The 15,196-nt window shown below is 36.7% G+C and overlaps 1 protein-coding gene across 1 annotated transcript in view; it reads left to right on the forward strand.

The window, feature by feature from the left end:
* Positions 1 to 502: 502 nt before the first annotated feature.
* The window catches only part of LOC124106473 (contactin-associated protein-like 4), a gene marked incomplete at its 5' end in the record, with an annotated part of 37,257 nt that continues 22,563 nt past the window's right edge, over positions 503 to 15,196 (forward strand). Inside the window, 5 exons of the mRNA XM_046464076.2 lie at positions 503 to 673; positions 2,186 to 2,404; positions 12,717 to 12,956; positions 13,523 to 13,753; positions 15,037 to 15,170. Of these exons, the coding sequence (XP_046320032.1) occupies positions 503 to 673; positions 2,186 to 2,404; positions 12,717 to 12,956; positions 13,523 to 13,753; positions 15,037 to 15,170 (995 nt within the window). The remainder of the gene's footprint in view (positions 674 to 2,185; positions 2,405 to 12,716; positions 12,957 to 13,522; positions 13,754 to 15,036; positions 15,171 to 15,196) is intronic.

Consider the following 15,196-nt stretch of genomic DNA (forward strand, 5'->3'; position numbering starts at 1 on the left):
ATTTATATGTACAACAATGTGAGTGGATCTCAAAGCCATTATACTGAGTGAAAGGAGCCAATCTTGAAATGTTAAAAAGTGCATCACTCTTTATAGGACCTTTAGAAAAGGCAAACTATAAAGGGATGAGGAAGAAAGGATGTGAGTTTAGGGGGATATCAAGAGGGAGATCTCTCAATTTTGGTAAAAGTTACACAAATCAATGCAGATTAATAACAAAATCAAGAGTCATTTTTAACTCCTTAAATTAAAAGTAAAATTGTGTTTAAAAACACAGACCATTTCCATAGTGATTCTACTCAGTTATCCATGTCCAGAATCTTAATGATCCAAGTAATCACCATTTGGATATTCATATCATGGCTTCATGTCTAGAAGAACCTCAAAATGAAGACTTCCTTCGATGAGTAATGCATTTAATAGTAAAAATAAATGCTAGACACATAAAATGCAATTATTGTTTTGTTTCACTATTACTTTCACTCTTTTTTTTAATAAACAGATTCATTTTGGAATTCAGCTTCATTCAATACTGAGACTTCGTATCTTCATTTCCCTACATTCCGTGGAGAGCTCAGTGCTGATGTGTCTTTCTTTTTTAAGACAACAGCTTCTTCTGGGGTGTTTGTAGAGAACCTGGGTATCACAGACTTTATCAGACTAGAACTGCGCGGTGAGTTGCCACTGAGACAAAGCCACAGAATGCTCAGTAATGAGCAATAAACCCTTTAGTATTCTCATTCCTAATCTGCTGCCATGCTTCCTTATCAAGTATATTTTTATAAATACCAAAATTCTATTATTTAAAAAAATTCTTTTATCTTAAAGAAGTCAGCATTCTATCCTTATAACAAAATATCTAAGGCAGTTAACTTAGAAAGGTTTATTTTGGCTCATGGTTCTAGAGGTTTCAGCCCAAAATAGAGTGGCTACATAGTGTTGGACCTCTAGTGAGGGCAGTATGTCATCATGGGAGCATGTGCTTACCCCTGAGCCAGAAAAAAAGAGAAAGAGGAAAGGGCTAAGGCCCCACAATCCTCTTCAAGGCTATGCCCTCTCAATTACCTAAAGACCTTCCTGGAAGGTCCTGCCTTCCAAAGGTTCCACTTCCCAATAGCACCACCCTGAGGACCAAGACTTTAATAACACCTGAGCCTTTGGGGAATTACTCATCCAAACTATAGCAGGTAGAGAGTGAAACAACATCTCCTGAGATATACAACAGATTATAATGGTTTGGTGCTACTTTACTTCTGTGTGCAATCAGGAGATTAAACCAGACTGGTCAAATAACTAATTTCTACTAAATTAAAAATTATTTGACTGAATTGACTGCTCACATTATTTAATCACATGTGCAAATCTTTATTTCTTATGGTCAAAGATTTCACTTACGATTTTTTAAATTATATGAAGTTTTAAATCACCTTTAATCAAAATCATTTATATGAAGCCAGATCACATGCTAGATTTCTTTCTATAGGTAAATGTCTGCTAGTTAGAGCTTAGCAAGATGAGCAATTAAACTCTTTTTTAGTCAGCTTTTTCACTGATGTAACCAAAAACCCGATAAGAACAATTAGAGAAGGAAAAGTTTTATTTGGAGGCTCATGGTTTCAGAGGTCTCTGTCTATAGATGGCCAACTCCATTCCTTGAGGCCTGAGTTGAGACAGAACATAATGGCCTAAGAGTGTGGAGAAGGAAAGCAGCTCAGGACCTGGCACCAGGAAGCAGAGAGAGTGAGCTGTACTTACCAAGAACAAAATATAAACCCCAAAAGCATGTCCTCAGGGACCTTCCTCCTTCAGCCACACCTTATCTGCCTACTGTTGCCAACAAGTTAATTCCTATTAATGGGTTAACACATTGATTAGGTTAAGGCTCTCATAACCCAATCAGTGCACCTCTAAACCCTTTTGTATTGATTCACATATGAGCTTTTGGGGGACATCTCATATCTCAACCATAACAAACTCTGAGAAAGAATGTATTAAAATCAGTTTTATTTTTCTTTCTCCAGGATTCAAATTTATTTTTCCCTCCTAACCAACTCTAAGTAATTCTTTCCTGCATCACTGCGCTATTCATTATGAGCATACCACAATACTGTTTTCATGTCCACTCAGGATTACATTTTCTCCCTTTTGAATTAACTTGAGAAACTTTCATATCTACAATTTCCAGCTCCCACAGAAGTGACCTTTTCCTTTGATGTGGGGAATGGTCCTTGTGAAGTCACAGTACAGTCACCCACTCCCTTTAATGACAACCGATGGCATCACGTGAAGGCAGAAAGAAATGTTAAAGAAGCATCTCTCCAAGTGGATCAGCTCCCTCAAAAGTTTCAACCTGCCCCCACTGGTGGGCACCTCCTCTTGCAGCTCAACAGCCAGCTCTTCATTGGTGAGTACTGATGGTTTATAACTGAGCTGTGCTCTAAGTGCAGCTGAACCAAAAGAAACTGTAATTTAAAATAGCAGTGATAAACCAGGCATGGTGACACATGCCTGCAATCCCAGCAGCTCAGGAAGCTGAGGCAAGAGGATCATGAGTTCAAAGCCAGCCTCAGCAACTTAGTGAGGTGCTAAGACCCTGTCTCTAAATAAAATACAAAAAAGGACTGGAGATGTGGCTCAGTGGTTGAGTACCCCTGAGTTCAATCCCTGGTATCAAAAAAAAAAATAGCGATAACAGCAATGATGACAATAGAGACTGTAGCACCATTTGTAAGACCTTCGTATTTAATATTTAATATCTCCTTTTACAGATGCTGTTTTGCCCAATTTACTGAGAAGATAATGCAGCCTCAGAGAGATTGACTGACTTGAACCACAGAAACCCAAACTGACCCAATTAGAATTTCCAAATTTATACTCAATGTAATAGCCAATTTGCATTTTCTTCAGCTACTTCTCATCAATACTATTTTATCGAACATTTAGCCATTTTTATCTATTTCTCCTATTTTAAATCTCTGTAGAATTAGAGAACCTGCCTTGCAATTAGGACAGAATCCTCCAGTGTACCCTCAAAACAGACCACAGGAGACCGTGTCACAGAAGTTATCTAGTGTGTCTGTCCCTGGCAAGAAATACCCCCATCTTGTTCCTGGCCTCCCTTGTCCTATTCCACTTTTGCTTCTCTGTGTTCACATTGGCCATGTTCATAACCATGTCTAACTTCTTTGTTCCCCATTCTTTAAAGATTACAGCTCAAACTGTGCACAGTAGCACATTTCTATAATTCCAGTGATTTGTGAGGCCAAAGTAGGAAGATCACAAGTTGAGGCCAGCCTCTGCAACTTAGACCCTGTCTCAAAATTAAAAAAAAAAAAAAAAAAAAGAGTTTAGGAATAAATCTCAGTGGTAAAGGGTCCCTGGGTTTTATTCCCCCTATGGAAGGTTGGGAAAGAGATAGCTCTGGACAATGGAAATCTTTCCTTTATTTATTTGTTATTTTATTATTGTTTTTCTCAAGGAAAAAAATGTCTCATTACATTATGTTTCAAGCAACTCTATTCTAATTTGGAAAGTAAGCAGATTAACCAAGTAGCTCTCACTTGGTCATTTCTCATGTCTTTTAAAGTAAATGAAAACAAAATCCAATTAAAACAAATATAAATCACAAGTTAGTAAGCTGGAATATACCTACACCAAAGAGGATCTAATGTTATTCAGTGAATTTAAGCAATTGTGTGTGGTGGGGGTGGGAGGTGTCGGGAGGTGGCTGGGGGGGGGGCGGTGTACAACCCAGGGCTCCTTAAAAATTGGCTTCAAGCACAATTAGTTCTTATTGATATAAAGCTTCACTTCAAATCATCAAACTACAGCTCAACTTACACAATTTTATTTTCTGATTTATAATCCTAAGGGTAAATTAATGGAATTTCTTGAAGCCAAGTTTGCATGAAATTCACCTAGAATTAGCATCCCTACAGAGTAAGATTTCTAATCCCTTGAGAAGCTAGTTGAAAGTTCAGATATGGGATACCCTAAGTATGAGATTTGTGTTTTTTAACAAGCTCTGCAGTTACACCTGTGCTTCCATGTTTGCGAACTATCACCTTAAACTCACATGAGAGTTAAGAAAATTACAGAGGAGCATAGTGTTCAGGCTGTGTTACACCACCATGACCCTGGATTAACGGGGTCCAGCCAGTAAGCCTGAGGTCCTCATTCATGGCTTCACCCTTGTGTCCTCTTTATTGCTCCCTCCTCAGTTTCTCTTCACAGCTTTAGTACTGAGAGCTCTTCAAAAATAGAAGTTCACATATATAATTAGAGATTTTCAGCTACATAACCTTTCAAGACACATCATTTAAATTATTATTTAAATTATTTAAAAATGATCATGGAGGCCCGGGTTGTGGCTCATTGGTAGAGTGCTTGCCTAGCATGCATGAGGCACTGGGTTTGATTCCCGGAACCACATAAAAATAAACAAATAAAATAAAGTTATTGTGTCCATCTACAAACAAACAAACAACAATAAAGAAATAAATATGATCATGGATCTTTATTTCATGCTTTATAAAGGAAAAATGTAAACATCTTTTTAAATGTAACCTGAAGGGCTGAGGTTGTGGCTCAGCAGTAGAGCGCTGGAGCAGCACATGCGGGGGCCCTGGGTTTCATCCTCAGCACCACATAAAAAAATAAACAAACAAAATAAAGGTATTTGTCCATCTGTAACTAAAAAAATAAATGTAACCTGAAGAAGTGTTTTTAGAATATTTACTAACTTCAACTTTTAAAAATATATTTATATTAGTGGTTTATTCAGTACTGCTTAATAATTCTCAACAATTGGTCACAATTATGTTTTCAAAATTGCATTTGTTTAGAGAACATTTTTTCTTTTTTGTTTTTATTTTATTTTTTAAAATTTATATATTCTAATTTGTTATACATTACAGCAGGATGCATATCAATCCATAGTGCACATATATTGCACAGTTTTTCATTTCTCTGGTTGTACACAAAGTAGAGTCACACTATTTGTGTCTTCATACGTGTACTTAGGGTAATGATGTCCATCTCATTCCACCATCTTTCCTACCCCCATGCTCCCTCCCTTCTCCTTCCCCTTTTCCCTCTCCAAAGCTCCTCCATGCTTCCCATGCTCCCCCTCACCCCACTTATGTATCGGCATCCACATATCAGAGAAAACATTTGGCCTTTGGTTTTTTGGGATTGGCTTACTTCACTTAGCATAATGTTCTCTAACTCTATCCATTTCCCTGCAAATACCATGATTTTATTCTCTTTTAATGCTGAGTAATATTTCACTGTGTATACATACCTCAGTTTCTTTATCCATTCATCTACCGAAGGGCATCTAGGTTCGTTCCACGATTTAGCTATTTTGAATTGTGCTGCTATATATATTGATGTGACTGCATCACTGAAGTATGCTGTTTTTAAGTCTTTGGCTATAAACGAAGGAGTGGGATAGCTGGGTCAAATGGTGGTTCTATCTCAAGTTTGCCAAGGAATCTCCATATTGCTTTCCAGATTGGTTGCACTGATTTGCAGTCCTACCACCAATGTATGATTGTGCCTTTTCCCCCACATCCTCTAGCGGCCATTCTGATTGGAGTGAGATAAAATCTTAGAGTAGTTTTCATTTGCATTCTTCAATTGCTAGAGATATTGAACATTTTTCCATAAATTCGTTAATCATCTTCTGAGAAGTGTCTGTTCAGTTCCTTAGCCCATTTATTGATTAGGTTGTTGTTGTTGTTATTATTATTATTATTATTATTAATGTTAAGTTTTTTGAGTTCTTTATATGTACCCTAGAAATTAGTGCTCTATCTGATGTGCATGTGGTAAAAATTTGCTCCCATTCTGTAAGCTGTCTCTTCACCTCACTGATTGTTTCTTTTGCTGTAAAGAAACTTTTCAGTTTGAATCCCTTCCATTTATTAATTCTTGATTTTATTTCTTGCACTATAGGAGTCTTGTTAAGATAGTTTAGGCCTAATCTGACATGATGAAGATTTGGGCCTACTTTTTCTTCATTAGGTGCAGGGTCTCTGGTCTAATTCCTAAGTCCTTGATCAGCTTTGAGTTGAGTTATGTGCGTGGTGAGAGATAGGGGCTTAATTCATTATGATGCATATGGATTTCCAGTTTTCCCAGCACCATTTGTTGAAGAGGCTATCTTTTTTCCAATATGTGTTTTTGGCACCTTTGTCTAGTATGAGGTAACTGTATTTAGGTGGTTGTCTCTGTGTCCTCTATTCTGTACCATTAGTCAATCTTTTGGTGCCAATAACATGTTGTTTTTGTTACTACGGCTTTGTAGTATAGTTTAAGGTGTGGCATGATGCAATATGATTCATTCTTCTTGCTAAGGATTGCTTTGGCTATTCTAGGTCTCTTATTTTTCCAGATGAGTTTTATGACTGCTTTTTCTATTTCTATGAGGAATGTCATTGGGATTTTGATTGGAATTGCATTAAATCTGTATAGTGCTTTTGGTAGTATGGTTATTTTGACAATATTAATTCTGCCTATTCAAGAACAAGGAGGATCTTTCCATCTTCTTAGGTTGTCTTTAATTTCTTTCTTGAGTATTCTATAGTTTTCATTGTAGAGGTCTTTCACCTCTTTCGTTCAGTTGATTCCCAAGTTTTTTATTTTATTTTTTGAAGTTATTGTAAATGGGGTAGTTCTCTTAGTTTCTCTTTCAGAGGATTTGTCACTGATGTATAGAAATGCCTTTGATTTATGGGTGTTGATTTTATATCCTGCTACTTCATTGAATTCATTTATCGGTTCTGGATGTTTTCTGGTGGAATTTTTTGGATCCTCTAGGTATGGAATCATGTCATCAGCAAATAGTGATAGTTTGAATTCTTTTCCTATGCGTATCTCTTTAATTTCTTTCATCTGTCTCATTGCTATGGCTAGAGTTTCAAGAACTAAATAGAAGTGGTAAAAGATTATATGTCCCACATTTTCATTATCCATTTATCTTTTGAGGGACCCCTAGGTTTGTTCCATAGTCTAGCTATTGTGAATTGAGCTGCTGTAAAAATTGATGTGTGTGTGTCACTATAGTATGCTGATTTTAAGTCTTTTGGGTAAAAACCAATGAGTAGGATAGCTGGGTCAAATGGTAGTTCTATTCCCAGTTTTCCGAGGAATCTCCATACTGCTTTCCATAGTAGTTGCACCAATTTGCAGTCCCACCAGCAAAATTATGGCATCTGCCAGTAAATGGTTGGAGGTGGAGACTATGCTAAGTGAAATAAGCCAATCCAACAAAACCAAAGGCCAAATGTTTTCTCTAATAGGCAAATGCTAATTCACAATACGGTGCGGGGCACTAGGGAAGAAGAGCGTTTCCTTAGATTAGGTAGAGGGAAGTGATGGGAGGGGAGGGAAGAGGATGTGGGGATAGGAAAAATAGTAGAATGAAACAGACATTATTTTTTTTTTATTGGTTGTTCAAAACATTACACAGCTCATGACATATCATCTTCCATACATTTGATTCAAGTGGGTTATGAACTCCCATTTTTTACCCCAAATACAAGTTGCAGAATCACATCGGTTACACATCCACATTTTTACATAATACCATATTAGTGACTGTTGTATTCTGCTACCTTTCCTATCCCCTACTATCCCCCCTCCCCTTCCCTCTCATCTTCCCTCTCTACCCCATCTGCTGTTGTTTAATTCTCTCCCTTGTGAAACAGACATTATTGCTGTATGTATATATGTGACTACATGACCAATATTGATTCTGCAACATGTACACTCAGAAAAGTGAGAAATTATATCCCATCTATGTATGATATATCAAAGTATATAAATGCATTCTACTGTCATTTATAACTAATTAAAACAAAGAAATTAGGAAAAAAAGAAGTGGTGATGGAGGGCATCCCTGTCTTGTTCCAGTTTTTCGAGGAATGTTTTCAATTTTTCTCCATTTAGAATGATGTTAGCCTTGGGCTTAGCATAGATAGCTTTTATAATGTTGAGATATGGTTCCTATTATCCCTAGTTTTTCTAGTTTTGAACATGAAGGGGTGCTGTATTTGTAGAATGCTTTTTCTGCATCTATTGAGATGATCATATGGTACTTATCTTTAAGTCTATTGATGTGACCAATTACATTTACTGATTTCTATATGTTGAACCAACCTGGGGTGAACCCCACTGGATTGTGGTACACTATCATTTTAATATGTTTTTGTATTAGATTTGCCAGAATTTTTATTGAGAATTTTTGCATCTATGTTCATTAGAGATAATGGTCTGAAGTTTTCTTTCTTTGATGTGTCTTTGCCTGGTTTTGGAATCAGAGTAATATTGGCCTCATAGAATGAGTTTGGAATTTTTTTCCTTTTTTTCTCTTTAATGGAATAATTTTAGGAGTATTGGTATTAGTTCTTCTTTGAAGGTCTTATAGAGCTTAGCTATGTATCCATCTGGCCCTGGGTTTCTCTTGGTTGGTAGGCTTATGATGGCATCTTCTATTTCATTGCTTGAAATTGATCTGTTTAACTTGTATATATCATCCTGATTCAGTTTGGGCAAATCACATGACTCTAGAAATTTGTCGATGCCGTCAATATTTTCTATTTTATTGAAGTACAAATTTTCAAAAGAATTACTAATTATCTTCTGTATTTCTGTAGTGTCCATCATGATATTTCCTTTTTCATCATGGATGTTAGTTATTTGAGTTTTCTCTCTCCTTCTCTTCGTTAGCACAGCTAAGGGTTTATCAATTTTATTTATTTTTTTCAAAGAACTAACTTTTTGTTTTGTCAAATATTTTAATTGTTTCTTTTGTTTCAGTTTCATTGATTTCAGCTCTGATTTTAATTATTTCCTGCTTCTACTTTTTTGGTTTGTTCTTCTTTTTCTAGGGTTTTGAGATGTAATGTTAAATCATTTGTTTGTTGACTTTTTTTTCTTTTAAGGAATGAACTCCATGCAATAACTTTCCTCTTAGTACTGCCTTCATAGTGTCCTAGATATTTCAGTATGTTGTATCAGTATTCTCATTTACCTCTAAGAACTTTTTAATCTCTTCTTTAATGCCTTCTGCAATCCATTGTTCATTCAATAGCATATTTAGTCTCCAGGTGTTAGAGTAGCTCCTAGTTTTTATTTTATCATTGATTTCTAATTTTATTCCATTGTGATCTGATAGAATATAGAGTAGTATCTCTGTTTTTTGGATTTGCTAAGAGTTACTTTGTGGCATAATATATGGTCTATTTTAGAGAAGGATCCATGTGTTGCTGAGAAGAAAGTGTATTTCACTCATTGATGAATGAAATATTCTATATATGTCTGGTAAGTCTAATTGATTGTATTATTGAGTTCTGTAGTTTCTTTGTTTAACTTTTGTTTGGAAGGTCTGTCCAATGGTGAAAGAGGTGTGTTAAACTCACCCAGTATTATTGTGTTGTGGTCTATTTGACTCTTGAAATTGAGAAGAGTTTGTTTGATGAACATAGATGTTCCATTGTTTGCAGCATATAGATTTATAATTGTTATGTCTTGTTAATGTATGGTTCCCTTAAGCAGTATATAATATCCTTCTTTATTCCTTTTGATTAACTTTGGCTTGAAGTTTACTTTATTTGATATGAGGATGGAAACCCCTGTTTCTTACTGCAGTCCATGTGAGGGATATCTTTTTCCCAATCTTTCACCTTCCATCTGTGGATGTCTTTTCCTAAGAGAGGAGTCTCTTGAAGGCAGCATATTGTTGGGTCTATTTTAAATCAAATCTGCCTGTCTGTCTTTTGATTGATGAGCTTAGGCCATTAACATTCAGGTTTATTATTGAGACGTGATTTATATTTCTAGTCACTTTTGTTTATTTTTACTATATAACTTGACTTGGTTTTTCCTTTGATTGGTTTTTCTTTTAGTGTAAAACCTACCATTGCTTATTTTCATTGTTGATTTTGTTTCCTTCTCATGAAATATCTTGCTGAGGATGTTCTGTAGTGCAGGCTTTCTAGTTGTAAATTTTTTAAAATTTTGTTTATCATAGAAGGTTTTTGTTTCGTCATCACATCTAAAGCTTAATTTTGCTGATATAATATTCTTGGTTTCTTTCAGAGCTTGGCATATGTTTTTCTAGGATCTTCTAGTTTTCAGGATCTGGGTTGGAAAATCTGCAGATAGCCTAATTGGTTTCCCCCTATATGTAATCTGATTCCTTTCTCTTATAGCTTTTAAAATTCTCCCATTCTGTATGCTAGGTGTTTTCATTATAATGTGCCTTGGTGTGGATCTGTTATGATTTTGTACATTTGGTGTCCTATAAGTCTCTTGTATTTGATTTTCCAATTCATCCTTCATATTTGGAAAATTTTCTGGTTTTATTGAATAGATTGTTCATTTCTTTGGTTTGTAACTCTGTGCCTTCCTCTATCCCAATCATTCTTAAATTTGGTCTTTTTATGTTATCTCATAATTCTTGAATGTTCTGCTTATGGTTTCATTGTGTGGTCAACTTTATTTCAAGATTATATGTTTTCTCTTTATTGTCTGAGGTTTTGTCTTCCAAATGATCTAACCTGTTGGTGATGCTTTCCATTGTGTTTTTAATTTGGTTTATTCTTTCCTTCATTTCAAGGACTTCTGTTGTTTTTTTTTTTTTTGCCCCCTCAGAACCTCCATCTCCTTTTTGAAGGAATCTTTTGTTTCCTATATTGGCTTATGTAACTCTTTATTGTAATTATATTTTGCTGCCTGTATTTGCTCTCTTATATCATCCTTTAATGCACAGAACATTTTAATTATGTACATCCTGAACTCCTTCTCTGTCATTTCTTCTGCTGTGCTGGCCATGGATTCTAGTAATATAGTATCTTGGTTTGTTTAGGGCACTTCATTCCCTTGTTTTCTCATGTTGTTTGTATGTCTTCCCTTGTAGCACTGCAGATCCAAGGTGTTACAGTTTTTACCCTATAGGCATATAGTGTCCCTGCAGGGTTCCAATACCTCTCTTTTAAGGGGGAGAACAATATTAACAGATCCCAATACAAACAATATACAACCTTGAACCAAATAACCACTATTAAGACATTTGTGGGTTGTCACAATATGCAGAAATGTTGAGTTTAATTATTATCTACAATATAAACAGTAGGTTTGCAAAAGGGTCTACAGTTTCGGATGGTGAACAAAGAGAACAGGGGTGTGGTATAGGATGAGATGTTAAGGAGGTAGGAGTAAGGATATAAAGACTTATTAGATCTTAGGAAGCTTGAAAAAGGAATCTAGTTGGCTAGTAGCAGGAGAAAAGAGAGAAAGTAATTTTGATGAGACTAGTAAGTGAGAAGACAATAGAATAAAAATCAAATAACCATAAAAATTAAGAAAAATAAAAATGTAGAAATAGGAGATATAAGAATATGCAACACAACTGTCATATACTACACAGACATTCCAGTCCTCAATAGCCTAATCCATGAAAAATACTTGGTTTCACAAATGTTGGGGATGTGGGGGTGGGAGAAGAGAGAGAGAGAGAGAGAGAGAGAGAGAGAGAGAGAGAGAGAGAGAAAGGGGAAAAAAGAGAAAAGAAAAAATCTCAAAGGAAAATACAAGGATTGTTTTTGTTGGAGTTCAGTATCTTTCCTGCTTCCCTACTCATCCAGTAGTTGGGATTGTCTGTTGTTTGCTGGTATCTCCACCCTTAGGCTAATGAAGATTATTAGGGTAGGAGGGTTGGTCTTGGGGACTGGAGCTCCTGGAAGTGGCATATAGTAGTTGCATGTCCCCAGTGGGAGACAGCATCTTAAGTATCTCCTTTGGAGCCTACTCATGTGATGTAGGTGCCTGGTCTTATCTCCTTATATCACCTATAGACCATAGACCTCACAATTCCTGGTCTCTAATGTAGTCTCTAAACTGTATCTCACTCACCCCCTCCCTTTCTACTTCCCAATCAGGAACCTCTCTCTCCAGAGATCTTATGGACTGTGCTATGGGGGCTGCGCACCTGTCCTAGAGAGCTGTTTTGTATTGGGCAGTTCAGGGCCAGGCTTGCGAGCTTGCCACATAGCCGCAAGCACTGTGCCCTGTTAGTGGCTGCAGGGGAGGAAGGAGTTGGGGACTATAGGTACTTTGACATTGCTTCTAGGACCCAGCCGGTTTGCCAAGCTGGGAGTTGCCCCAACTAAAGATGGTGACAAAGGTGTCCCAAGGGCTGGACAGTGGCGTTGGGTGTCCTGTTCAGAGATGCAGCTCGGTGGTGTACAGTGTTGTGGCTGGTGGCTGTCTTCAGACCCTGTTTGGTGTCCCCAGGTGCAGGCTATTGCAAGTAAGGGACTATGGCAGTGGTTACAGTGTCCCAAGATGGAGGCGACAGGGGAGCCTCATGGGATTGCACAGAGGAATGGTGACCAGAGGTCCTGCGCATAGGCAGCCACAACCCAGGATCCTGTGTGGGTTTGCAGCAAGGGACCTGTGCATTAATGTTCTGGCGCAGCTGTTGGGGGTCCTCTAATAACTCACAGAAAAACAGTATTCCCCACTACTTGAATCCAGGTCACAGAGCAACACAGAATGCAGCCTTCCTCTAGCCCACAATCTTGGATCTCCATAGAGAACATTTTTAAGGGTCCTGGTTTTTGATCTTGTCCACAAGGCCTCAGGTGGAGTGTTGACTTGCCAATAGTACAGGAGGAACTGTGCTGCCATTTGCAGTGTTTCCCTTGCAGGTGGAACGGCCAGCAGGCAGAGGGGCTTTCTGGGGTGCATTCGGTTTCTGCAGTTGAACGGGATGGCTCTGGACCTGGAGGGAAGAGCCAAGGTGACTCCAGGAGTGGAGGCAGGGTGTGCAGGACACTGCAGCAGCTATGCACACTTGTGTCACAATGGGGGCATATGTCAAGAACGGCACAGAGGAGTGGCTTGCGACTGTACATCCTCTGCCTATGAGGGCCCATTCTGCTCACATGGTAAGTGGCCAAGAAGGAGGCTTCAAGTACAACATGAAGAATGTTCTGGCATATGATGCTACAAAGAAAGGACAAAGCAACTCTATGATGATTTGAAATAGAATTTCTGTCCCAAATCCTCTGTGTAATTCAGGAAGAGATAGGAATCTGTTTTGAGAAGCCATTACTGGCTACTTCTGTTAGCTCTGGTAGCAGTCATTTCTGGATTGCCGTAGTGAAATGCCCCATGAAGAGGAAAAACCTCTGAATTATATGTTTAGACTAGAGATTTAATTTTATGTAAATCTAAGATGAAACATTTTGAAGGCAACAGTGAAATATTTATCATTACAAAATCAAGTTATAAAAATAATGGAGAATGTAGTTATGTGTAATATTTGTTATTAGATAAATAATAGTATATATACATTTTTAACCTTAAAATTGTAAAAGTAAAATGAAACAGTAAAAATGCCATTATTATTTTCTCTCTTGGGATAGTGAGGGATTAGGTTTTTTTAAAAAATGTGCATAAAGCAAGTATTATTGCACTTAAGTATTACTAACAAAACAAAAATTTTGTCCAGAGATTTCTGCCTATTTTGGAGCTGGTTCCTCCATAATCTACAGTTTTCAAGAGCATCACAATTACACCTTCAATGGGAACTCCAGCTCCTTAGCAGCTTTATTTCATGAGGAGCTAACACTAACCAGGGAAATAGTCACCTTGAGCTTCCGAACCACGGGGACTCCCAGCCTGCTGCTGTTTGTAGGCTCTGTCTATGAGGAGTACCTTTCAGTTATCCTTGCCTCCAATGGTGAGTATGAGAACCAACCCACTTGAATCAAATGTATGAAATATGATATGTCAAGAGCTTTGTAATGTTTTGAACAACCAATAATAAATAAATAAATAAATAAATAAATAAGAAACTGAGTAAGAAAAATGTGACCATAAAGCCACAGGACCTTTCGGTGATCCAGTCACAAACCAGGCTTTACTACAGTTGCTTTATTTTTCATTATAACCCCAAATATTTACAGCAAAAGTTAACATTTCAACGATTCAATTAAGATGCCTTTCTCCCATAAACGTTTGATTATTTTATGGGTTTGGTGTGAAACTGTGCTTCCTGTGATTCCCTGGGGGGGGGGCCTATGCTTCTATGTATGAAATATATAATTGAATTTTGTAGTTCTCTTTGAAATATCTTGTTTAATACATGGAAAATATTTCTAGTTCCCTCTAAGAAAAAAAAATAAAGAAATATTTAAACCATAGAAAAGACAATATCCATAAGCATCCAATAAATATGATGGTTCTTTATCTATTAGTAGTTGAGAAATCACTAGTGTCATGCGTATATGAAAAAGTTGAGTGACCCACCCAACTGAAGCCTGCTAAGGCTTTTTCAGGAGTACACAGTTGGAGAACAAACAATCTTAAACTGGTTTCTATGGATATGCAAAAACCATATGAGAATTATAAGTATTAAGAGAATTATTGAGCTCCATCTGTGAAGAAGTACAGTATGTGGAATGAGAGATTTGGATACTGCAAAAAACAATATATTTCTATTTTTCTCTATTTCTTTGTTATGGCACAAACTTTAGGGGGAAAAATCCTGATCGTGTAAGGAAAAAAATTAATTATGCAAATGTCAACAATACATTAAATTGCAGTGAATTCAGATTAAAAGAAGTTAAAGAACCTGAACATTAATGCAGTATTGCTTGAGGTTTTACCATTTAATAATATGACTATCACATTAATAATTGACTTAGAGCCTGGTTCAGAGTTTTCATATGCTCAACTTACACTTTTTCATTTAGTTAAGGAAAATTGAGGATGTTGGAAAGGAGACTGTTCATTATAATCCATTTGATATTAACTTTTAAAATAGTAACTAAATTTAGAATGTGGCCCTAAAATAGCTCATAAACGATCAATTTTCCAGGAGAAGTATATATTGTTCCACCCAAAAATATGCTCCATAGATTCAAATTATATTTAGAAAATTTAATGTGATTTAGAACCTGCGTGGGCAATTTTTGTAAAGTTTTGTTTTAGTTAAAACTGTCTTTTTTTTTTTGTCTTCAGGAAGTTTGCAGATCAGGTATAAGCTAGACAGACACAGAGAGCCAGATGTTTTTAACTTTGATTTTAAAAACCTGGCTGATGGGCAACTTCACAATGTGAAGATTAACAGAGAAGCTGCAGTGGTCTTTGTAGAGGTAAGATAATAAATCTAACAATGGCA

This window comes from Marmota monax, unplaced genomic scaffold (genome assembly GCF_021218885.2).
Source record: "Marmota monax isolate L192 unplaced genomic scaffold, Marmota_monax_Labrador192_F-V1.1 WCK01_AAM20220418_F8-fsc00507, whole genome shotgun sequence".
NCBI lineage: Eukaryota > Metazoa > Chordata > Mammalia > Rodentia > Sciuridae > Marmota > Marmota monax.